The sequence below is a fragment of the Bos grunniens genome, chromosome 15 (genome assembly GCF_055505025.1).
Source record: "Bos grunniens cultivar Pamir isolate PY7600 chromosome 15, Bosgru_T2T1.0, whole genome shotgun sequence".
Lineage (NCBI taxonomy): Eukaryota > Metazoa > Chordata > Mammalia > Artiodactyla > Bovidae > Bos > Bos grunniens.
The window spans coordinates 34,133,891-34,158,850 of NC_141179.1; the positions used below are offsets into that span (position 1 = coordinate 34,133,891).

The window sequence follows — 24,960 nt, forward strand, 5'->3', positions numbered from 1 at the left end:
CAGGTTTCTATAGGTATACTAAAAAAAAAAAAGAAAAAAGAATTTTCAACCTCTAAAGAATACTTGCTAGAGGTCTAAGAGCCAGAAACAAGAATAGTTGGTATAATAATGGAGGCTCAATTTTATCTCAACTACAGTGATGTCTTTGGTCTCAAGCTATAACAAGTCCTCTTTGGATGGAAAGGTCTGTTAATATCGCCTTAATAGAGGTTTGGTTTTAATAAGACTGCCAGAAGCTAAACAGATCAAACACATAAGAAATCTATTTTCAAGCACTTTAATAAAGCTCAGTTTTATAAAGAAAACATCCAAAGGCACAACTGTATGTATCAGTCTTCAACTCTTTTTCTTCCACAGCATTTTGTTACATGGTTTATTTTATTTAATCTGTGTGTTATATTGCATTATTTGTATTTTCCATTTGGTCTCCATTTCCACCTATGTCTTAGTATATTACCTGTAGCAATAGTCTTCATTTATATTATCAATAAACCTTTTCTAAGACTAGATTTAAGGAATCCAGGGCTCCCTTCCCATCTCAAATAAACTTTTATATGCTTTTAGGCTTTGGAATATGCTAAGACCATCCCCAAACCCAAACCTTCAAATCTGAGTGATCAAGCCTCAAAAGAAAAGAAAACTCCAACCCATGCTGGAAAAGAAGACACCTTACCTGAAATCTCACTGCTGGAAGTGCTGCAGAACAGACACGAAAGGGAAAAACAGGCCGTGGCTGCTTTTAAAGTCCTTCACATTGTATAGACAACATATGTGTTGGAGACCAGAGACACTCGGGGAATGGACATGGAGGAGAGAAACTCCAACTTTAACTGCTCTGCATTAAGTGATGACCTCACGTCATCATGTAACTGCAATCCATGTTTGCTTTGTATAGGATTTAAAATATGGAGCCCTAATTACAATGCGGTGCCATATTTTACTTTTCAGGAAGAAAAACTATTTTAATTATTTATTTTCAAAATCAGTTAAAACTGGGGCTGAATAAGAACTAGGGAATAAAACCTTCTAGTTTTCTATCAGCTCTTCGAATTTCTAAAATGATGGCTACCCTTTCTCAGCATAATGAAACTCTTGAAGTTACCCAGAAATAAATGTATCTACTTGTGTTTATTTCTCATTTTTCTGATAAGAAAAAAAAAAAAAGTATGAACACTTCAGTTTCTGTTGCAAAGAACTCAAATGGGACTAAACACAGGTAAATTTTGAGATGTCGTTTCCAAAATATTTCTAACATCTCTCAATATTTTAAAGGATAAAATCTTTTAAATGAAAGTGCTTCAGATGTGCTCACTCAAGTAAAACCAATCTCAATGCTGTTCTAACAGAGCATCAAGACATTAATCAGAAATCTACCAAGGCCAGGAACACTCAAGTTAGGCAACTCTGAGATACTTTTTCTCAAAGCTACTTACTCAAGTCTATAAATGCGCTGACCATCTTGCCATCACAAAGATCTTAAAATATCCTCAGGTGTTTGCTTTCACATAAAAACACTGGGTAAGACAAAAACATCCCACTGTGTACTACTGAATGTCAATATTCATAAATATTTTTTTACTTTTTAAAAAACCTTTTGAAACTCAATACACACTGTAAAATTCCCAGGTCTTAATTTACTGGAGGATTTAATTTTTCTGACTTGCTTGTACTAGGTGGGCATTGCATTCTTAGATGGCTATATCTAGAAATGGACACATTTAACAATAGTACAGTATGGTGTTAATCACTCAGTCATGTCCATCTCTGCAACCCCATGGGCTGCAGCCCACCAAGCTCCTCTGTCCATGAAATTCTCCAGGCAAATCTGTTTCTCTCTACAGGTGGCGTAAGGACTAGCTTTGGAGATTTATTCCTATGTTGTATACATCTACATATACTACAACATGGTAGAAAGACTGTACAAAATTTAATTTCCTACTGGAAATAGAATTGAAGGTCTGGAATGATAACAAGTATCTGAAGATAAACAGTAGGTTGGAGCACCCTGGTTCAGTAGTATTGGGGAAATCAGAGCATATATGAGGAGTTAGTTCAGGAAAATCATAGCCCAAGCTCCTCCTAAAATGTATTTATAAAAGAAGCAGACCCTTCAGGTTACATGTTCAAAGATTTTTCTAAAAACATGAACTAGAATGATTATTTTTTTAAATTTAAACTTGCTCTGGAAGATAAAGGAAATAATGCATATAAAGACATTTCCATATTTCCATATGTAAAGGGACAGGGTAAGTTATTTAAATGTTCCATTTCTATTAAATTGTCTTAAAGGAATTTAGAGCTTGGAAGGGGTTTATCTTGTTCAAGTGTCGATTTTTCGGAAGAGGCAATGATGATCAAGAAAGGGTGTGCCTCTGAAACCCTTCAGTCCTACAGTGGGAGAGCAGGCAGGTCTGAACTCCAGTCTTTGAACAGCCAGGGCGGCATTGTTGGATTGATTGATTGTGATAAGAGAGAGCCCTTGTTTCTCTGTGTGAGCAAAGAGGAATTAGCTATATATTTCAATTTGGGATGTGAACTTCCACCATTAAGTTCCATTTTTAGAAATATGCATTATTATCTATCTTGCCTTTTTAACATGCACAATCTGGCAACTTCATTACTAAAGTTGTAAGAGACGTCTACAATACAACTCAAATATTGACCAATAAATGAGATGCTATTACAGTTTTTTTTTTTCCCCAGAACATTTAAAAACCTCCCCTAACCATTTCTCTCAGCCTAAGCATTAAATCCTTCAGTCATGTTCACACACATCAGTGCCATTTAGAACCCACACTCCACTGAAGCAGGCTCAATGAATCAGTTGATACCAACATTTCCCAGAGACTGTACATCCAAGGCAAGGCTTTACCATCCACTAAGTATGACCCTGCTGCTGCTAAGTCACTTCAGTCGTGTCTGACTCTGTGTGACCCCATAGACGGCAACCCACCAGGCTCCCCCATCCCTGGGATTCTCCAGGCAAGAACACTGCAGTGGGTTGCCATTTCCTTCTCCAATGCATGAAAGTGAAAAGTGAAAGTGAAGTCGCTCAGTCCTGTCCGACTCTCAGCGACCCCATGGACTGCAGCCCTCCAGGCTCCTCCGTCCATGGGATTTTCCAGGCAAGAGTACTGGAGTGGGGTGCCACTGCCTTCTCCAAAGTACGACCCTAGTACAATTAAAATTCTTTGTACACAGGGGCTTCCCTGGTGGCTCAGTGGTAAAGAATCCGCCTGCCAATGCAGAAGAAATGATTTCAGGAAGACCTCACATACCCCAGAGTAATTAAGCCTATGCAAATAAGCAACAACTATTGAGCCTGTGCTCTAGAGCCTGTGTGCCCCAACTACTGAAGCCTGCGTGTCTAAAGCCCACGCTCCCCAAGAAGAGAAGCCACTGCAATGAGAAGCTCACACACCACAACGAGAGAGCAGCCCCCACTCTCTGCAACTAGACAAAAGCCTGCACAGCAACAAAAGACCCAGCACAGCCACAAATAACTTTTTAAAAATGGGCCTTTCCTTTCGGCAGCTCGCGGCGGCAAGATGGCCGTGCAAATTTCCAAAAAGAGGAAGTTTGTCGCTGATGGCATCTTCAAAGCTGAACTGAACGAGTTTCTCACTCGGGAGCTGGCTGAAGATGGGTACTCTGGAGTTGAGGTCCGAGTTACACCAACCAGGACAGAAATCATTATCTTGGCCACCAGGACACAGAATGTACTTGGTGAGAAGGGCCGGCGGATCCGGGAATTGACTGCTGTGGTTCAGAAGAGATTTGGCTTCCCTGAAGGCAGTGTAGAGCTTTATGCTGAAAAGGTAGCCACAAGAGGACTGTGTGCCATTGCCCAGGCAGAGTCTCTGCGTTACAAACTCCTAGGAGGCCTTGCTGTGCGGAGGGCCTGCTATGGTGTGCTGCGGTTCATCATGGAGAGTGGGGCCAAAGGCTGCGAGGTCGTGGTGTCTGGGAAACTTCGAGGACAGAGGGCTAAATCCATGAAATTTGTGGATGGCCTCATGATCCACAGTGGGGACCCTGTTAACTACTATGTGGACACCGCCGTGCGCCATGTGCTGCTCAGACAGGGTGTGCTGGGCATCAAGGTAAAGATCATGCTGCCTTGGGACCCGACTGGTAAGATTGGCCCTAAGAAGCCTCTGCCTGATCACGTGAGCATTGTGGAACCCAAAGATGAAATACTGCCCACCACCCCCATCTCTGAACAGAAGGGTGGGAAGCCAGAGCCGCCTGCCATGCCCCAGCCGGTACCCACAGCATAATAGGTCTCCTTGGCCGCTGGATCTGGAATCTGAATGTTGCTCTGCAAAGACCTTTAATAAAATCTTTTTAAAGGAAAAAAAAATAAAAAATAAAAATGGGACGCTTGCTTTTTTAAAAAGTTCTTTGTACCCAAATACTCAAAGTGACAGGTAGCATCTAAAATGACTTTAGCTAAAAAAAAAAAAAAAAAAAGAACATATTTGCTGAAAGTTTGGGGGTTGAAATCAAAGAATAGCTCAAAGTAGGCTTCCTCTGACCCCAAGTCATCCCACAACCATAAGATCCAGCAGAACGTCTCTAACGTCTAAGCAGGATGTCATGACACTAGCACAGGACAGAGATTCCGCAAGAACAGTGGGTGATGAACACTTGTTGGCTCCTCTCAAGAAAACTGTACTAATAACACTGATCTTCTATAGACCCAATCGGATCAGTCATCAATTTTTACAGTATTTCTGTTTCAGATATTTAGGAAATAAAAAGAACCTGCCTATCAGAGGACACGAAACTATAAACCTGAGTGATAAAATGATGGAGGGCCTGGATTTGACCAGATGTTAGATAAGCCACTGAAAGATCTAGTGTCTAATCCGCCTAATCTCTATGCTGCTGCTGTGAGCTGGTATAAATAAAGGACCTTTAAATCATGAATGTTCTCTTATTATAGCTCCTTTTGTGATGTTTTTCCATCTTGAGTTTCCAACAAGAGCATCCTCCTAGAGGGAGCTTTTGGACAAGTAGCTGAATTTAATGACAGCTGTCTTCATGATATTGTTCTGTATGGTAAGGAGTCTCCTGGGAGTTATCTAGAAACCAACTCAAGAAAAGACAATATTGAGGAATAAAATAAAAGGTAAGCGTAGCAAAAGCACCGAAGTCTAATGGTTCCAATCGGGGCCTTATTATTGGTTAATGAATCATTGTCAAAACATCACAGCAAACATGAGCATGCACAGCCTACTCTAGTGAGAAAACGACTCTTCATCCCAACAGTTATTAGCTGGGAGTTGTTTGAAAACACATCCAGTAATTAGAACAACACTGGAGCTAATTGAGAACTTTGAGTTGATAGCAAATAGTCTATAATATCAGACAGGATAAATTCAGGGGGGGATTCTTTTTTAACTACTGATTGAAAAATTGCATAAAAAATGAATTGAATTTGGGTGACAGCCTGCACATATCAGGACAAGTTTAACTAATTCTAAGATGTGCTTCCAAACATATATTACTATTAGATTAGAAGTTGCACTTGAAAACATAAAGTTCTTAAGGAAAAGTTAAGGTTGCTTTCCTAAACATGCCTTTTTAAAGATTATCTTTTCCTATCAAGAATAAACCTTGAATGTCAGAGATGGTGAAGGCCAGGGAGCCTGGCGTGCTGCAGTCCATGGGGTCACAAAGAATCGGGCACCAACTTAACGACTGAACAACAATAATACATATTTCATCTAACTCTCAAGTATTCTACAGGAGGACTATAGGACTTATCCCTAATGCTAACTACATTTTCATAACTTCTATTCCTAATGGGTAAAAACAGAAAGACAAAAAGATACAGGAGTGCTCCATTTACTTAGCTCTTTTCCTAGTGAAAAAGGATTTGAAACAATAGCATGAGGTGATGTTTTTTCATTATTGCAGATTTTGTTTATCCAATGTCTCACTCCCATTCTATATCCTTGATTATAAGAAATTTTTTACATTGTCAGACAAAATTTCTGTACTATAAAGGCAAAAAAAGGAGAAATACGTACTCTAATAAAATGTTCACTTAGATATTCATTCCACTTTTTAAAGCATATGGAAGTAGGATCTCAGAGTAACTAAAAATCTGATATTCAGAACCGTCCCCTCAACCCACAGCCTCCAGACTAAGTACAGTATTTGTTTCTACTCCCCCTCACACTTCATTAAGCAAAACCACATATCTTTCTCACAAAGGTACTGAGAAAACACAAAATGTCTCCATTTCCCAGGCAAACATCCATCCAATGGAAAGCAAAAGGGCTTGGATAGCAGATTTTTCTTTCATTCATCAATTTACTCATTCTTTCGTCTGTTCATTTCATTTCCCCATCTGTCTTAAAGATTCCCATTCTTCATGTTTTGTTACTTGATTTTGATTTAGTGAAACAGCTGGAAAGTTGAGGCTTTCCCAAAAGGTTATGAAAATATCACAGTGTGAGATGCAATAAGATGCAAAGTGCACAGATTTTTCAGCTCTCTCCACCACGTAATATAGGGCCTCTTTGGGTAAAATGAAGAGAAGAAAAAAGAATTTGGCGGCAAGGTTTATCTCCCCTGCTGCCTCTCTACTGCCTTTTCATTGTACCCTTGCAAACCCGAGCCATGTAAGTAATTAATTTTCAATAAGCTGAATGAATGATCTTCCACCATTAAGCAACTCTAACAGGTCGAGAGGATTACAATGATGTGACTATCTCAGGCAAATATATTTAGTGACGCCCTGGAAATATCTGATAAGATGTCAGAAATTTTCTTTAATGAGCTCAGAGAGACCCAACCGGATTTGGAGGCTGCCAGACTGGCTTTTCAGAGCACCTCTTGTCGCTGGAGTCCCAAGCGTTTGCAAGAGATGCTTAAACTGTAGGTATCCTAAGGGCACAAATTTGACAGTGGGAGAAATAACCTTCAGAAATTTAAAATCCACCAAGTATACCTGTTATCCTTTGAGAAGCTGTTTATACAGGAGAAGGAAGAAGAAAATGAATGTCCAGTGAGTAAAATCCCTGTAGATATCTACACTAAATAATTTGGGCTCCAAATGGACTCTTTCCTCTGTGGCAAATTTGCCTCCTAAATTAATCCTTACACTTTCTTTTTTGCCATCCAGACAATGATCGAAATCACTCTCATGAAACCTGATTGGCCTTACCCCGGATCTCCAACCCGTCACCTGGCAGCAATGTCTTTTCCCATTTCCCCTGCTTCCACACAATGGTGACACTTTGAAGCAGTACCAAGGATGCCGTCTCTACTTAAAATTGATAATCTAGCATACAAACCTCAAGCACCCATTTTTAATGAAACCTTTAGATGAATATCAAAGAACTATTTGCCATGTCTAATGTTTTAATTAGATTATATTCTCAATTTAACCCATTAAACCTCCTTTGATGATCCCCATATTTAGTGTTTAGCCTCAGATGCACGAGGTAATGAATACTGGACCTTTTGATTTAATGAGAATTTCGGCTCTTCCAGCCTGCGCCTCTTTGTATACCTTTTATTTTGCCAGCTATAGAATTCAGTTAATTGAAGGGGTCTCCTACCATCACACATTAAGGAGTATAAATTAGCATGTCCATTCTGATTGGAAAATGCAAGCAGACAGTTTTGCTTTGATCTGAGGACTGAGCTGAAGAAGGCAGCAGCCCTCTGAAAACGAGCTGATGGCCTTGTTATCAGGGCAAAATGTAGATGCGTCCGTGTGTCACAAAACACTTAATGTCTTAATTGATCACCTTCCAATTCTCCCTGTCCTGTGTGCAGCATTCTCTTTGTGAGCCTGTGCGCGCATGTGTGCGCACATGTATTTGTGTGTCTGTGGCTCTGTTTTGCTGTCTCTATTTATCTTTTCCGTTTCTCTGTTCAGAGATCAGGGACCCAGGTTTCAAATTAATCCGAAACCAAGAAAAATGAAATAACAAATCCTTTCACCTTGAAATTTCTAAGAATACCCTGTAAAACTATTCAGGACCTTTCACAGGCAAAGATTCTTAAGGACTAACTAACTTCCAGTACTTTCAAATGGGTAGATCCCAAGCCATTGGTACTACATTACTGAATATGAGGTAAGAGGGGATATTCTGTACTTTGGCAACGAAGTCAACCTTTTAGTCTGTTGTAATGATAATGCTACTCCTGAATTTAACAAATTCAGTTACATAAAAGAAACATCAAGATAAAAGATCAGTACCTCCATTGTAAAAGCCAGAATAAACAAACATTAAATTCAAATTATGAGAAATCTGGATAAATACCGTAGATTGAACATACACACACGTGCCCATGTGCATATCTGTTTCACTCCTTTGGCAAGCTCCCACTAAAATCACAGTAACAGCTTTTTGTTTTTTAATGGCATAAACATATAAGAACAGGGAGAACGGGAAGAGGGATACCAGTAGCAACTTCTGTAAAACTAGAAAAGGGATGAATAGATTGTAAAATAATAATACTACTTAAAAGCCTCAAAAAATAAGAAATCGTAACCAAGCAATGGGGAAATCCAAGAATCAATCTGATTTACACTACAGAATGCCCCCAAATGCTCAGGAACTGATGAGGTCAATTACCACTGGAAGTAGTGGGGAAAGGGGGTGGGGTGAAATGAAGGACGACTGACCCTCCACCACCCCAGTAAAAGGCTGCTGGACCCTCTGCAGAGGGTAGGACAGTGTCTCAGGAGTGAGAAAGGACTTGCTCTTAGGAGGCACCATCCCAAGAACAGGGTCAACAGTGAGCACAGGTGTTCTAAATACACAGACCTCTGCTCCTCCTTTGCCACTAGGCTCCCAGAAAGTTAGGCCTTCATCCTACAAGCACAGATTTGGAAATTCTTCTCTGGGAATCTGACCAGCCCAGCAGAAAAGAGCTAAAGATTCTGACCTCAGAGGTTCTCCAAGTGAAGGAGTCAACCATGTTATCCTACAGGAGAGCTCACAGCTAGCAGGTCTCACTAGGTATTCAGAGCTTCCTATCAGCTTTCTGTCTCTCCTACTTAAATATGAGCAGACAATCAAGGTTTTCCAAATATCTGAGGATATTATATGGCTACTGCTAAATATTACTAGATATTATACTACTAAAAAGGAGAGGGAAATTAAAGAGATCTTGAGAGTTAGAAAAAGGATAGCTGAAATTAAAAATTCAAAGGTTATAAAGTAAAACTGAAGAATTTTTTTCAAAAAGCAGAGCAAAAAAGGCAAAAATATAGAAAAGTAGGAAAGGAATAAGTTTAGAGGATAAATTTGGAAGGTTGAAAAAAATCAAAATAATAGGAGTTCCATAAAGAACAAATATAGAAAAAAAAGAGAGAAATCATCAAAAAATTAATTCAAGAAATTTTCCCATAATTGAAAAAAAAGAGTTTTCATATTGAAAGGGCCTATTGAGCATCTGAAAAAGTGTGTGAAAACAGACCTCCAACACAGGCATATCACTGTAAAATTTCAGCACACTGGCTCCAAAGAGAGGACCCTACAAGTTTCCCAAGAGGAAAACAAATGAATAAATAAGACAGGATATATCAAGAATCAAAATGGCATTAGACTTCACAGCAGCAACTGGAAGCCAAAACACGATTGAATTCAAAATTATTCAAACGTATTCAAAATGATTTCCAATTGAGAATTCTATACTTACCCAAAATACTAAGAAACTAGAATAAAGATGTTTTTACACAAGAATGATCTCAAAACATTGACCTTTCACTACCAACCAGGAAGCTGGAGGAGCCTGTGCTCCACCAAAATAGAGTAAACCAAGAATGAGGAAGAAAGAGGAAACAAGAGTGAAGTGAAAGGCAGCCATGGGATAAAGGGGAAGAAAGATGCATTGACACAGAATTCAGGGTGGACAGGCTAGAGGCTGTGGGAGAGCCTGGTTCAGGAAAATGAAATGTTAAGAATACACGCACAGGGACTTCCCTGCTGGCCCAGTGTTTAGGACTCTACGCTTCCACCGCAGGGATGCAAGTTTGATCCCTGTACTGGAGTCACAGGCAATTCTTTCTCTCTTAAGAGGGTTCCCAAGAATTTGAATTCTAACTTCCCTCTTTACAGAGCATCATGTCTGTTACTAAGGAAGATAACAGAAACCTGGGACAGAAGGGGGCTGGGCTAGGTAAGGGGGAGGAAAAGGAGCATTCTGGATAAAGCATCCCCAGCGACACTTTCTATTTCATCCAGGCTGTCTGATCCTCTCAGTCCACACATGAGGTCAACAGAAATTAAGATGAAGTTATAAAAAAACAATTCCTTGGAAAGAGACATAAAATCCCCTTTTTAATGATGGTGCTGGCACACAAAACTAATACTGACCTTTTGGTACCATATTGCTACAGCCGATGTCCTCTGCAGTTTAGTATCAAAGACCAAACTGATACCTTCAATGTATGTTGTAGTTCAGTCGCCAAGTGGTGTCCAGCTCTTCAAGACCCCCATAGACTACAGCATGCCAGGCCTCCCTGTCCTCAGATGTATGTTGTAATTCATCATCTTTCTCTAGCATGTTTCTTCCAAGATACCACAGTATGTATTTTTATAACTGTTATCTCACATCCCCTCCCATTCTCAACTGATTTACAGGGTACTCTCCCCGTTTTTCAGATACCAAGTAAGAAAAATTTTTAGCAAAGTAATAATTTACAGATGCCAAGTGATCATTAGCAAAAGAAATGATTAGAATTGAAGTCTCTAAGCCATCTAGCTAGTGGCCAAATCAGCTATGGTTCCACAATAATACAAAGAGTAATAAGAGAAAACTGGAACCGCTGAGAAAGATTGAAGGCAAAAGTAGAAGGGAGCGGCAGAGGATGAGATGGTAAGACAGCATCACTGACTCAGTGGGCATATATCTGAGCAAACCCTGGGAGACAGTGGAGGACAGAGGAGCCTGAAATGCTGCAGTCCATGGAGTCGCAGAGAGTCAGACACAACTTGGCAACTGAGCAACAACAAAAATGAAATCACGGAGGGAAGGTTCTCCAGTGTACACACAGGGAATTCTGCGAGAAGGAGAAATGTGTCTTTGGGAGGCAGGATTAAAACTAGAAAATACAACAGAGAGAATCTGAAGAGAAAACATAAACATCCTTCCAAATTTTTATCTCCTAAATATTTACTGGAATGTTCTCTGAACTCTACATGTATTAATTCTATAATTTACCAAATTAATAGCCTGTGTGACATGAGGCAAGTCAGTCTCTCTCAGTTGCTTTGTCTGCAATTAAAGGAGATTTAGGCCAAAATTTTTAGAAAACTATGGGGATTTGAAGCAGCTTAGTGTTCTTGCCTGGAGAATCCCAGGGACGGGGAGCCTGGTGGACTGCCATCTATGGGGTCGCACAGAATCGGACATGACTGAAGCAACATAGCAGCAGCAGCAGACATATCTAGCTCATCCTACTGGACACACAAACATCTTCTAAAACATCCCACCCAGCAAATTGTTATTCCCCTGTGGCTTGGAGAAAAAACAGGCTAAGGGACTCAGTACCTCCTAGGAATGTCAATTTAAGTTTCAGATTGCTCTTAATTAGGTGTACCATAAATTGATCTAAGAATCTGCTAGATAATTTCCAGCTATTTTTTAAAAATTTTACATCTAAAATTACTATGCAAAATCCTTTCCTCCACATAATAGAATGATAATAACCCCTCTGCCACTTTTATCACAATATGAATTAGTGGTAAGGTATAATTAAAATTGACTTCTAGTCTTAATTCCACCACTGTCTATTTGACATTGGCCCGTAATTTGTTATATCTGGATTTTAATGTCTTCCTTTATAAAATGAAGGACTTAGATTTTGTCAAATGTCTCTTGTAATACGGACAATTCCTTCCTAATCATATTTTTGTCTTTAACTCACAGGAACATCACTTAGTTTTCACTTACTTTTTAGAGTGAGGTTCTGGGACTTCTTTAATGAATAAATGAATATCCTTTTCTTCTTTTTCTTGTTTTTGTTAACTCTTCTATTTATTTAGAGTGTACGAACTAAAATCTTATTCTTAGTAAGATGACAAATAATTTTAAATGTTTTGCCTGCCAGCTTCTGATCACACTTTTCTAGTGAAAAGTATTTAGTGTTTTGTGGATTTAGCCTGTTCAACTGATGGTCAACACAATACCTGTCTTACAGAAGTTACTCAAATATTGTTCCAAGATCTACTTCCCTGGAACCACCCAATGGCTCTGGTTCTGCCCACTCCAGCAGAGCAGACTAGACATGCCCTCGTGATGTGTAATCCCTCTGCAGCCACTGAAACACAACTAACACAGCCTTTCCCAACCCTCCCCAAAGCTTTGCTTCTCCAAGCTAAAAAGTTCACATTTCTTTGTTTCCTATATCTTTTACTATCTAGGTTCCTGTATTCATTCCTGGATGAATTTAACCTTTGTCAATATCCTCTTTAAAATGTGATGTCAAGAACATAACATAAATATAATATATTTCATTAGTTTTGCACACACTGAGCCCAATTCAAGACCAGGAAGTTATTGATTCAATTAAATATGTTTATTGCACGTTTCTCTTAGCACCAGAAAGCATTCTGCTTGCTCTGTGCCTTCATACCTCTTTATCTCTAGTTATCAAATCCATCGATAAAAGCCAGTCCTCTGTCTTTTGAAGTGGTGTCATGGATTTCAATTAATCACTTCTTAGTGCCACTATGAGCTAATACTAGGCTAAGTGACGTATTGTCAATTTCTTGCGTTCTTATGTCATATGAGTAGAAATATTATTGAGTCCCTCTCTGAGAGGCTATAAAATGCTGTCCATCAGAAACAACATTGAGAACAAATACCGAACAAATTATTTACTATATTTAGGATTACAAGTAGGATGACTTGTCCACCAGGGCTATTTTAAGATGGTTTTGACCCTTCAGAACCAGATCTGTGTATATCTCTCTTTAATATATCATAATGAGCGTGGTTTTGTCAGATCTTCACCACCAAGTGAAACTGAGTTGAAGCAAAAGCCTGCGTAATTCAGACAAAATATCTTTTCAGCCTATGGAGGCTTTGATCAGTATTGAAGGCCCAAAACGAAAAGCACTACCATGTTACATTAAATTGAGACTAAATTGTGTCTATCCTCTACCATCATCACTAACTCGCTGTATATAAAAAAGGGGGAAAAAGAAAAAGGAAAGAAAATCTAGGAGAACTTTGCTATTGAATTGTTTGCATCAATTTCAGGGAATACTGTCTGATGTGGAAATGGTGCCACAGGTTCTGCTGGTGCTGCAGGTCTGAGCTTTTCCCTTCCCAACTAACCCACCCATTGAGGGAAAGCCACAGAGGGAGACCCGGATGAGGCAAAGTGAACATCTTCTTGTGTTGATGCTCATGAATGAAAGACACAGCTACTTCCTAGCTCCAGGATTCATTCTGCCTCCAGTCAAGCAATGTTGTGCCTATGCTAACAGTGTTTCCTATTGATCTGTCTTTTCAAGGCAAAAAGTTTTTAAAATGTAGCTAATCTGTTACTCTTAGAGCCAAAATAACCCCTGCCATCTTCTTGTGAAGACAAGAGAAGAAAGAAAGAAATGTTTGGTGCTTTGGGGTTTGTGTTAACCATCTAATTTTTTTAAATTTCCCCCTAAACACAGTATTTCTACTCGCTTCAAAGATTCTCCCCCAAAATCCCTCTTAGTAGTTGCTCTTCCTGGGATTAGAAGAATTTGAGATTTATTTCCCCTTGTGTAATAAATAGGATCTACTTTCTCTTCCCAGTTACCAAGAACATTCTTATTCACAAATTGCTTTCTTTCTATAAACAAGTCTTCCTTAAAGCATTTGTCAAAAACTTGCTTAAAATGGTACCGTCATTATCTGAACAGGGAGAGAGAGAGGAGGAATCTGAACCTAGACTTGCATTTGTAGCACATCTACAAGATCTAAATAAATGAGAGGGGTGTCCTTACGAAGTGTTAGAAGCAAAATGCCAACCAATGCATTGTTATCGGAAGAAAAAGTGTTTGAGGCAAAGAAGTGATCAAGGAGTCAGAAGAGATTTTCTGTCCTGCTTTGGCGCCTAGCTAGTCCTGATTTCATGAGTAAATCCTTCAACCTTGCCAAGCCTCAATTTCCTTATTTATGAATGGAAAAACAATCCCTTCTTGCCAAGACTCACTGATTGTTAACTGATAAAGAGCATTTGGAAAATCCAGATAGTATATACAATGCTTGTGTTTTTAAAGCAATAGTTTTGCTCCTAAATAATATAGACTGGATAAAGGTCTCACTCTGATACTTATCTCTGCTTAAGTTAGTATTTCCCCAAACAAGCTTACTTAAAAAAAAAAAGTCTGCTGCTACATTCATAGAATCATAGAACTTAGACCCAGAAGGATCTTTACGGTTCATCCTCTTATTAGAGAAATAGGGAGCCAAAAAGTGTAATTAAATGGAACCCAAGGTCATAGAGCTGTAATTCATGTAATTAACGTTAGTCATTAGGACCCAAGAGTCAGGACTCGACATAGCCTCTTTTCCAGGTTTCCTGGGCTCTTTTACCTAAATACACAACCAGAACGAAAGGAAGGTAGGAAACTGAGGTCGCCTCTGGCACGGGTGCTATATCTGATAAGTGTACTGGGTATGTAGTGTCGTCACACAATTCATTTAGCACAATTTCAAACTCCTAGTATCAAGAGACCGCTGTCCTTTCAGCATTTGAGAGTCAAAAATACCATCTGCAGAGACCTTTTTCATGTAGGTGGAACCCGAGACTATTAAACGATTCAAAACAGAAAAATCGGCGTTGGGGAGATGGGAATCTGTTAAGTAAAAGTTATTAGCCCTGCTCAGTCCTGCCGAGGACAGGAAATTGCCCAGGTCTGAGCGGAGGGGGCGTGCGCGCAGGAGGTCGCGGTAACAAACGATTCCCGGAAACTCGTGTTCGTTCCCAGTTTTGCCCGGCGAGCCCTTTATTATCTACAGAGAGTGCAAACCCGGGAAAAGAATAGGAGACCTCCCAGGGGAAAGGAAAGGGGAGCGACGGGCAGGGCCAACCCGATTCCTGCCCCCACCTCAAAAGTCCCCAAAAAAGAGACAGGCACGCCTGGTAGGGGATGCGCATTCTCCTTTAGGCTTCATCTTGCTAAGATTCCCTAAAATGCAATGAGAACGAGCATTTCCATATAGAACCCGAGAGACACTCAGTTTTAAAATATCAATAGCCGGCGGGGTGTGGAAGAGTTGCGGGGCAGGCGCGCAACAAGGTGGGGAGCCGGAATTGCTCGATGGGTTTTCTCCGCCCAAGTTTCTCGCCTCCCAGTACGGGGGCCGGAGTCACCAGAGTGAAGACCGCGGGGGCCTAGGGGACCACAAGCTCAAAAAGGGTTCTGGGTGCAGAACCAAGAGATCTTGAGAACCTTGGAGAGAGAGGATGGAAGCGCCGCCCTGAGAAGAGGAGGGAGTCGGGGGAGAGTGGGAGCGTGGCGGCGAGCAGCGCGAGAGTCTGTCCCGGAGTGGATGTGAGCGGAACACCCGGTCCCTTACCTGCAGCCCATCGGTCTGCCCAAGGAAAGGCAAGGGGTCCGGTGGAGAGGCCGCAGCGCCTGGACAACGAGCGGGGAAAGGTGGCTGAGGGCGAGGGCCGAGGGGTCTGCAGTCGCGGCAGGGAAGAGGTTCCCGCACCGAATTAGGGCGCCGAGAGCCCAAGCTCCCGTGGGCGCTGCCGAAGGCGCGGGACGCGCGGACAAGCGAAGCAGGCGCACTCTCGCCCCGGCGGCGCGGGCTCTGGCGGGCGGGTGGGCGGGGGAAGGGGGCGGGAGGCCGGGCGCACCGGCCCGCACGGGTTGGAGGGCTAACAGGTGTGTAGCATTTGTGTTCCCGAAGCCGATCTCCCAGGCCCGCCCCGCCGCGTCCTCCCCGCCTCTACGGCCCCGCGGCTCAGAGCACGTGCGGCCCTGAGCCCAGCTCCGCCTCGTCCCCAATGTCCACCTCGTCCTCCGGCTCAGTCAGCACGAAGGAGCCGGCAGGCAGGCCCAGCCGAGCCTCGGCGGGTGCGGCCTCGGGGCCGCGGGGGCTGCCCTCGGGGCTCTCGGGCCCATCAGGCGCTTTGGGTTCATCTTGACTTTTCCTCAGCTGCTTTTTATGCTTCATCCGCCGGTTCTGGAACCACGTTTTCACCTGATTCCGGGGAGAAAGACAGAAAAGCACGTCATTCCTTCAGACTCAGCGAAGATAAAAGCGATTGCTGGGGTTTAAGAAAATAGACTTCAACCCACTGACGAATTATCCAGAAGCCATTGACTGTCTCACCCTTGGGTTAGGTCACACCTGAACGGCTCACAAGTTGTCGTCTTAGCTTGAATGGGAACCAGATATCCTAGAGCTCTCAGAAGTAATTGCCCCAAAATAACAACGAGGCTCAATATGGTGTGCTTAGTACATACTAATACTGCTATTAATTAGAACCTCTAACAGTAAGTGCTGCGTGGGTGAGCTTCCTTTCCGTTCAACTCACGTTTCTCTGACTGTGACATCTAAATACCTTGTCCAGCAAGACTCCTGGACAGGAAGAGAAGAGAAGCAGACTTGCTGCTTCTCATCAGAGAGAAAAATCACTGGGGCCTGGCAGGCCTGCGCTTTCACAGCAAGTTGGGTTTCAGAGAACAGAGGAGAGGGAGTGGAGCCAGGCGTTTTGAGGTTGCAGGTGAAAAGCATCTGGAAGAAAATGAAAACAATTCTCCCACTCAGAACAGGGAAATAGGAAGAAGGCTCATATTTGTGCATGTGTGTGAGAGTGTGTTAGGGAGAGGGTGGATATGAAGACTTGCGGCTGTGAGAAACATTAAGGGGGGGGGGGGGCGGGGATCCTTATGTGGACTTCTCTCGGGTCAAGAACCCTCTTTATTTCTTATTGATTTGCCTCTGACCCGGGCTACTGCCCTGATGGGAAAGGAGTGGGGGAAGGCGCAGAAATGGTAGTCCTCAAACAGGACATGATCATCGGAATCATTCGAGGGGGTTTTCCTCCGTGTCCGGAACCCGCTCGAGAGATTTTGCTTCAGTGACTCAGACAAGAGATTGGAAGTGTCGGTAGTCTTCCTACGGGTCTTTGGAGAAGTCTAGAATAAAGCGGGAGCTCTGCGGCCCGCCCAGAGGCGTTAGGGAGAGGAGCGAGCGGAGAAGGGGCCTCCCCCTCCTCCGGCCCACCTGCGTCTCCGACAGGCTGAGGGCCGTGGCCAGCTCCACCCGCTCCGGCGTGGACAGGTAGCGCTGGATCTCGAATCTCTTCTCCAGGCCCGAGAGCTGCGAGTCCGAGAAAACTGTGCGAGCTTTGCGGCGGCGGCAGTGCTTCCCCGGCAGCTCCGGGTGCTGGGGGTGCGGGAACAGCGCGGGGACCGGCACCCCTGCGGAGAGAAGAGCGGTCAAGTGGGCAGAGAGCGCCCGCCCCACTCCCACCCTAGTTCCCCGGCTGCCCCTCCGCCTCGCGCCCCCACCGGTCCCGCCCCACGTCCCCAAAGCTTCTCCTAGGAATCGCAGGGCAGGGGAGAACAAATTGCAAGAATAGCGCTTGGAGATCTTTATCAGACAGGCCATTTATAAATACAAACAGTAAACAGTAAGTAAAACGGAAAAGAAAATTATCAAATAGATCCGGAGGTCTTTGAAAATGTCCTCTTGGAGAAAAACTTCTGGTCGCGCCTACCAAAATATTCTTGCAAACGTCGAGTGGTCCAGCAGCTATTTCTCCCCACCCGCCCCCACCCGATCCTTCCAGTCTTCTCTGGACACTCAGTGACAATCAGTGATGTCCTGGGGCTGATGGAAGCAGTGAATGTGATCCTGCTTCACAACCTTACTTAAAAAGCACCTTTCTCTTCACTGAGCCGCCCCGGTTCTCCCGCCTGCAACCAAAGGGAATAGACCAACAGTCAGATGCAAGTAAAACTCCTGAGCGAAAACGGAGCAGTAATTTCCGTCTCGCACGTTTCCTGTCAGTTTCGGGGAAGCGCTGGGGACCCCGCTCTCTGATCTGGTTCTCATTCTTTTTCTCGTTCTTTCCCTCCAACCCCACGCAGAAGAATTGAAGCGCCTTGCCTCGGGACACTTCTTGAGTCTTTCCTGACCCTCGCAGGCTTCACCGTGTCTGAGACGCGCCAAGCGGACCAGCCGCCACAGACATCAATATTGACTGATTCCAGAGAGAAAAAGCAGAAACAGAAAACAAGTAGTTCCTGTTTCTCGGGCTTTGTCCACTATTTTCTATTTGCGGGGAACATGGGTGCAGCGATAAGAGCTGTCTCCGGCCCGTGGTGAAGCAAAAACCAAAAGGCGAGCTCGGACACAAGTTTTAAAATTGCCCCTCCAACCCAGTGCCCCTAAGTCTGGGTTTTACCGTTTCACAAACGCTTTAACTTTTGTCGTGGATTCCAGCGCCCACATTTCACAGACTGTCTCCCGTCTTTCCAGACCCCACCCCGACCGGGATTGTTTTTCCCGCTACGCTCTGCATCTGGACTCAACGAATCAACGAATTCGGGCTGTAATGAAGAGGCCGGAAAAGAAAGTGTGAATGTGGCCTTTCGGAGAGAAGCAGAAAAAAAACTGGGTATTTCCCCCACATATCCCTGTCCCAGCCAGACTTTGCTGGTCTCTGCTCTTTGCCATGCCTCGGAAATCAAATTACTTTGGCTGGGGCTCCAGAGACGCCAGCAACTGGGGCAGGGGAGGGCAGCCCAGCCCTAGACTGTGAATTAAATGATGGATGTTGGAAGTGAAGAGGGTTAACGAACAGCCTCCTCTCTCTCTCTTTTTTCTTACCTTTTCTCCCTTATTCAGGCCAGTCCAAACCTTCAGTCCTTACAATATCCCAAACCCTCCTTTACTTCTAAACCCCTGAAGTATCTGCGAATGCTCAGCACCTGGAAGGAGAGAGCTGGCCCCACTGGAGACTTTTGAGCTTCTGGGCTGAAAAGTTGAGTTCCCTTCCATGGGGTGGGATAGTCAGGGGTCCCCCTCAGAGTGAAAGAGATAGCGATGGGGACAGAGATGGACCAAAGTGACCAAGACCAAGAAAAAGGAAACCGAACACTGTGCATCAAGAATATCACCCAAACCTACAGCCACTTCTTGGCTAGGCATGTTTCCTTCATAATAAAAAGTACAGTTACCACCCTGGGTTGGCATGCCTCAAGGGAGCTCCCTGTGTTCTCAGCTGTATCCCCAACATTCTTTCCCTGTTACTTAGAGAAGGAGGCCACCAAGCCAGGCCCAGGCAGCTCTGGCCTTTCCTCCGCTCCATCACAGGCTCAGAGTCTGCTGGAAGACCTGTTCTTGCTCCCCATTCCATGAGACCCCTGTTACTTACCCGAGGTGGTGAGGAAATAAGGGTGGTGGTGGTCTCCCTTATGTAGTGGGTGATGGGGGTGAGGAGCCAGGAGGGTGGGTGTGGGCATGAGTGGGTAGCCATAGTCTAGCAGAGGCACCCGGGAGGCCAGAGTGCTGGTGAAATGGTCAGGGGCCACCTCTCTCAGCGGCTTGGGCTTGTGTAGCAGGATATCTTCGATGAAGAAGGACGTGGGCCTCTGAGATGATGCCGGGTGTAGAGGGGAGGTGAAGTTGAGATTCATCTTGAACCGAGCGCCTGCCACAGGGCGAGGGCCGGGGACGAAGTGTAGGAAGCAGGCGGCGTCTCACCACGCCTGGTCGAGAGCCAACCACCCTCGAGCTCGGATCCCTGATGCTCTCTTCTCGGCCTCGGGCTACCCCCGGAGCTGGAGAGGCGAGAAGATAAGCTCCTGGGTAGACTGGGTCTACGTGTAGGAGAATTGGCAGCTTGGAGAGGGGAGCCGGGAGAGCCAATGGCAAGGCTGCCAGAGGCAGAGGGGAGGGTGCGGTGGGCTCGGGGCGGAGCGGGGCGGGGCGGGGAGCTGTCCGCGGTGCTGAATGCGACCGGCCAGGCCCGGAAAGAGTGAAGCAGAGAGAACTGGATTCTTGCTCTTGCCAGGTTTCTGGACCTCGATTTCTGCCTGGCCACTGCAGGAGCTGCCTAGCTCCCAGTCGTCTTTTAAAGAAAGCGAAAGAGAAAAGGTCTCTACCGTCGGACAAACTCCTCTTTAGAGAGCAGAGGGCATTTAAAGGGCCCTGAAGCAACAGGAATAAAATATGTACTTCAGCTTTGGGGTCTGGGCACTTTAGAACAATGGTTGCAGAAGGGGAAGAGAAGTGAGGAGAGAGCCTATACCTGCTGACCCAACTTAAGTTGATGGCTAAGGGATGACTGGATTGTGGAGGTAAATAAATGATCAAAACATTATTTACCTCAGTTTTAGAGGGTGGTGTGAGGAAAGTTATATCTACATTAGTCAAGTAATCTGATCTGTATAAATATGTCCAGAACTACCTCTTAATGCCAGCCTCCTCCTCCTCTCAAATTTCCACTACTTTCTCATTCCACTCACATGACTTGCAATTCCTACTATACCATCACTTGTCAACCAACCCTAGCCTGCAAAATAATTGTACTGTGTTTTTGTCTCCCATTCCCTTTTGCAACCTTTCTTTTCATTTTCCTCCCTCCCAATCTTTTGGGTTTTTTTTTTTTTTTTTTTTTCTGTTTGTCTTTTTCTAAACTGTCACATTTATTTCCCTGGAGTCAATTTGCTAAAATTAAGGTGATCATCTACAACACAGCAGGGGTAATTTCAGCTCACATCTCCGAAAATTGCTCTAATTATTGATGTTAAACTCAGGGAAATTAAAAGAAGCCACTTCTCTTCCATCTCTCCATTTTTAAGCTCTAATTTGTTGAAATCTAGTCATCATCACAATTCCAATCACTACTGCTAATAGTAAAAGTGTTTTAATAGAGACTGAGTCCACACAACCCATGCTATTAGATAATTAGAGGAGGTGTTAGAAAGCCAAGTGCTAATCCTTGGGCGCACGGGTAGGATTTCCATCTGATCTAGCAGGTAGAACAAATTAATTACCAGAATCAATTAGGCCCCAAACTACAGCACTCCAAGAAGTGGGAGCGTCGTATTCCATACGGATGAACTGGTAAATGGTAAATAGATGAGGAGAGTGAGAGGAAGGAGAAAGAAGGGGGAAATAACTTTAAAATAAGATCTTGGAAAGTAAGCCTCTAAATGAAGTCAGAACTCATGTCCTGGAGCCTGAACTATGATCTTTTTAAAGTTTATAATGGTAAGAACTGAAAACCCCAAACAGGTGGTCTCAGAGAGGGAATACAGCAGACTTCTGGGAGTCAATGCTTGGTCTTAGCTCTGGTCCAGAGGAAGACAAATTCGTGAAGAGGTGGTGGGGGTGACAGTCCACACTTGATGCACATCTACCAGCTCCCAGTGAGAGCTGAGGCATCTTGTCTACTGAGACTCTAGAGGCAGAGTGGCCATTGAGGGAATGGCGCATATACAAACAGCAGTAGCCACTGTAAAGAGCCTTTGGGTCTGCACACCTACACTGCATCCCTACACGGAGCAGACTCACATCCACCCTTGAGGGTGAGATTTCAGCTTCACCTGGGGGCGGGGACTAACTTCAGCCTCAGAAACGACAAGATTTCTGAAAGTCTTGGGAGTAGGGGCAGTAAAACACTCTGTTGGATAGCAGTTACCTTGGAGCCAAGGTGCTGCAAACCCTGTCTCAGAATTCAACCTTACACCTCTCCTGGGATGTTTGCATGATCCAAAGAGGGAAGGGAGAGGGCGAGGTACACAGCCTGCTCAGTCCTTACTGCCTCCTTACTTTATATACTTTTATTTCATACTCCCTGTTCTCCCTCCAAGCTAAGGCTATCTCCCCAGGCCCTGCCCACGCTCCCCTCTCTCTACTGCTCACACCGGACCCGCCTGCCCAAGAGCTCAGCCCCATGGAGAAGCGCTTGAAGGCCTTTTCCCCAGGAGTCCAGCCCTCCCTCCTCTGCCTCCGCAGAACCTGGGAACCTGGGAAATGACAGATGGAGGGAGGAAACCGGACAGCTCTGAGAAAGGGCAGGACCTCCAAGACTGCCGAAGTTTTCCTTGCCTTTCCCCTTTCAGCAGTGCTGGGAAGCAAAGCTCTGTGGCTGAGAGAGTGGACCCACTGTCCACACTAATGCAGGCCCCTGGAGGCTCAGAGGTAGAAATTGGGGATCGGAAGTGGAGGCCGAGAGAGGGATTTCTCCATCATCACCCCTTTCCATTAAGGATACACCTTTCTCCCAGGGTGCTCAGGTAATCTCAGCTGGGACCCCACTAGGGGCTGTAGGGCCTGAGTCCAGTATGAGGGCAGGCTGTCCTGGCAGGGCTTGTCCCACGAAAGTTCCTTTTTTCTCTTAGATAGAGTTATTACAACCCAGACTCTTGGAAAATCGGGAGGTGAAGAAAGCTGACAAGTTTCTCTGTGATGCTGGGGCTCTGGTCTGACCCATCCTACTTCCCAGGTTGGGTGAAGGAGGCCCCCTGAGGTGCCCAGCCCCTTCTTGAGATTAAATTTTGGGGTAAGGCTCAGGGTGGGCTTCCCAGGTGACTCAATGGTAAAGAATCCGCCTTCCAATGCAAGAGACACAGATTCAACCCCTAGGTGGGAAAGATCCCCTGGAGAAGGGAATGGCCACCCACTCCAGCATTCTTACCTGGAGAATTCCATGGACAGAGGAGCCTGATAGGCTACAGTCCATGGGGTTGTCAAAGAATCGGATAGGGCTGAGCGACTGAGCCTGCCTGCATGATGAAGGCTCAGGTCTGAAGGAAGAGGCATTCCAGAGTCAACAGGCTTCCCTCTCCCCTCCTCTCCCACCAGTCTACCTAAGGAGAAAAGTAGTCATATAGTTACATAGCTTGCAAGTTGGCCCTTAAAAGCAGAGATATTTCACTGCCTACATTATCTCCAAAGTCCAGACCAGCATCATCTAATTAAAGTATAATGCAAACCACATAAGTAATTTAAAATTTTCTATCAGTCACATTTGAAAAGTAGAAAGAGAGAGGTAAAATAGTAATGTATTTCATTTAACCCCAATATATAAAAAATATTATTCAACATGTAATCAGTATGGGTATCATTGAGGTTTTTTGCATTCCTTTCTTTATACTAAATCTTCAAAATCCAGGGTGTATTTTATACTTGGTGCACATCTCTGTTCACAGTTCAGACTAGCCACATTTCAGATGCTCACTAAACACATATGGCTAGTGGTTACCTACTGAACAGTGCACGCTTAGTTAATTGCCGTAATTCCTTTTGCCCTTTTCCAATGTAGGTATTCACAAACAGGAAATGGAAAGAAGCTGTTGAAGCCAGCCTCCAACATTCTCAATGCTTGCCTTTCATCCATCTATGATATTCTATTATTGTGAGCATTCATTGAGCATCTACTGTCTGAGAGGGTACTCCCTACCCATCTTTGCAAGCTTTCCCCAAGCCTTAGGAGATTAAAGAAATGCATTCACATTACATTTATTTTTTTATTCTCTTTTGACCAAAATTGATCTACCCAGAGTCAGCAGGCTGTAATTGTATGCCAGGCTGACACATACATTCAGATCCTATTTACTATCTGAGCAAAAAAATAAAGATCAAAAAAATCCCCGCCCCACCCCCCCTCAACCCACAAGACCTGATCAAGCTCCTGTTTATGGCTTCAGCTGAAGAATTATTAATCTAAAGAGAGAGAATGCATGTTTCTCAGGGAGCTAATAATTAAAAAATCCTTCTCTCTTTCATGTCAGCCTCATCTAAGACTGTCATCTGAACTGAGACTTGGTTTCCCGAAAAGATAACCCTACTGATGATCAAAGGAAGAGACTGGTTCCATTAGTCAAGATGCCTATACCATGGCCTTCAAAATAGAGAGAAACGTATTTTAGAAGGATCTGAGTAACACACTTTACTCATAACATTTTGTATTATATTGCTTGTTGTCTGTTTCAACTTACCTTCTATCTGAGTACTTTATTTTAAGCACTACCAAAGTGGATGACATGCCGAGAAAAAGAACAAGAATCACCGAATGCTTCCTGCAAATGTATCTTCAAATAATGCTTTTACACTGAAAATTAGGATGTGAACTCTTATGAGAACACACTCAAGGATAGGGTATTTAAATCATAGTATTCCTAACCTAAGGAGAAATAACTCTATCCAGTTTGCTCATTGAGGATAAAATCTGAACAGTTAAAAACTTCCATTTCTCTTTTGAAGTTTTCTGTGCTGACTTTGGCCTCTCAATTCAAAACAAGCTTCACAAAGTGACAGGAAAAAAAAAAACACCTGACGTTAAAGGTTTGAAATGTGAGCGATTACACATCATTTTTTAATCCTCTAAGAAGTATATAGTAGAATAAGAATGAGGTTTGAATAAGTTTCTTATTAGTATTCCACCATTTTCTCATCAAAACCCCAAAAGACATCAAGACCCCAAAACTAAGTATATTACCAGAGGGGGAAAAAACCTAATAAGCTTACAAAATGCCTTTTAAGTATTCTTTTCTTCCATTCTAAACCATTTAAATTCTATGTCAGATTTAAAACTTAGCACCTACTAGCACAATGTACTTTAAACAACAATACAAAATTAGTATGCATAGTTTCAAAAATAATGAGTTGTTACCATAATACTTACTATGTGATTTTCTAATATCAGAGATTATAAGATCCTTTCAAGCTCTATCACTGGGTACAGAAATTTGTAAACATTTTCCAAAAGGACTATGTTCATAGAACTAAATATTGAGTATGTTTTTTTTAAATGCTGGATTGTTTATATTTTTTTGAGAATATTGTTCATGAAGCAAACTGATTTTTATTCTTTAAACTCTCATTAAGAATGCAATCAAGTTAGGTGGACCAAAAACATGGGAGGTACAAATGTCGCTGTAAGAGAACAATATTGGGTTTGTCCTCCAATAACCAACACAGTACATAATCTTCAAAGAAAACAGGAGGAAAAGTACCGGG

General features: G+C 43.4%; 3 protein-coding genes and 1 long non-coding RNA gene across 20 annotated transcripts in view; 3 read left to right on the forward strand and 1 right to left on the reverse strand.

Annotated features, from left to right (window-relative positions):
• The window catches only part of JHY (junctional cadherin complex regulator), an 80,804-nt gene extending 79,677 nt beyond the window's left edge, over positions 1-1,127 (forward strand). Inside the window, exon 9 of the mRNA XM_086339684.1 lies at positions 565-1,127. Within this exon, the coding sequence (XP_086195810.1) occupies positions 565-762 (198 nt within the window). The 3' untranslated portion in view covers positions 763-1,127. The remainder of the gene's footprint in view (positions 1-564) is intronic.
• The window catches only part of BSX (brain specific homeobox), a 180,427-nt gene extending 157,619 nt beyond the window's left edge, over positions 1-22,808 (reverse strand). For 12 of the 14 annotated variants that reach the window (XR_015141989.1, XR_015141987.1, XR_015141988.1 and 9 more), the window contains exons 1-3: positions 19,367-20,005; positions 17,209-17,405; positions 15,547-16,179 (exon numbers count right to left, since the gene is read on the reverse strand). Coding sequence is in view for 1 of the 14 variants with exons in the window: in XM_086339694.1 (XP_086195820.1) it covers positions 15,940-16,179; positions 17,209-17,405; positions 19,367-19,628 (699 nt within the window). In the remaining 13 variants the exon portion in view is untranslated. Of the gene's footprint in view, positions 1-15,450; positions 16,180-17,208; positions 17,406-19,366; positions 20,006-22,636 lie in introns of those variants that run through there. The other 2 variants (XR_015141985.1, XM_086339694.1) reach the window with 2 other exon arrangements.
• LOC147357630 (small ribosomal subunit protein uS3) lies at positions 3,534-4,376 on the forward strand. Its single transcript, XM_086339696.1, has one exon. The coding sequence runs from the start codon at positions 3,549-3,551 to the stop codon at positions 4,278-4,280; it is 732 nt and encodes a 243-aa protein (XP_086195822.1). The 5' UTR covers positions 3,534-3,548; the 3' UTR covers positions 4,281-4,376.
• Positions 16,047-18,792, forward strand: LOC147357631 (uncharacterized). 4 transcript variants are annotated; one of them, XR_015141999.1, is made up of 2 exons: positions 16,047-16,475; positions 18,078-18,792. It is a non-coding gene; the product is annotated as an uncharacterized LOC147357631 (long non-coding RNA). The 4 variants fall into 4 exon arrangements; XR_015141998.1 differs by lacking the exon at positions 16,047-16,475 and adding an exon at positions 17,129-17,265; XR_015142001.1 differs by lacking the exon at positions 16,047-16,475 and adding an exon at positions 17,296-17,427.
• Positions 22,809-24,960: the final 2,152 nt, after the last annotated feature.

What these genes read in the sequence shown, in the direction of transcription:
- LOC147357630 (XM_086339696.1), top strand. Translation starts at nt 3,549, where the DNA reads ATGGCCGTGCAAATTTCCAAAAAGAGGAAGTTTGTCGCTGATGGCATC.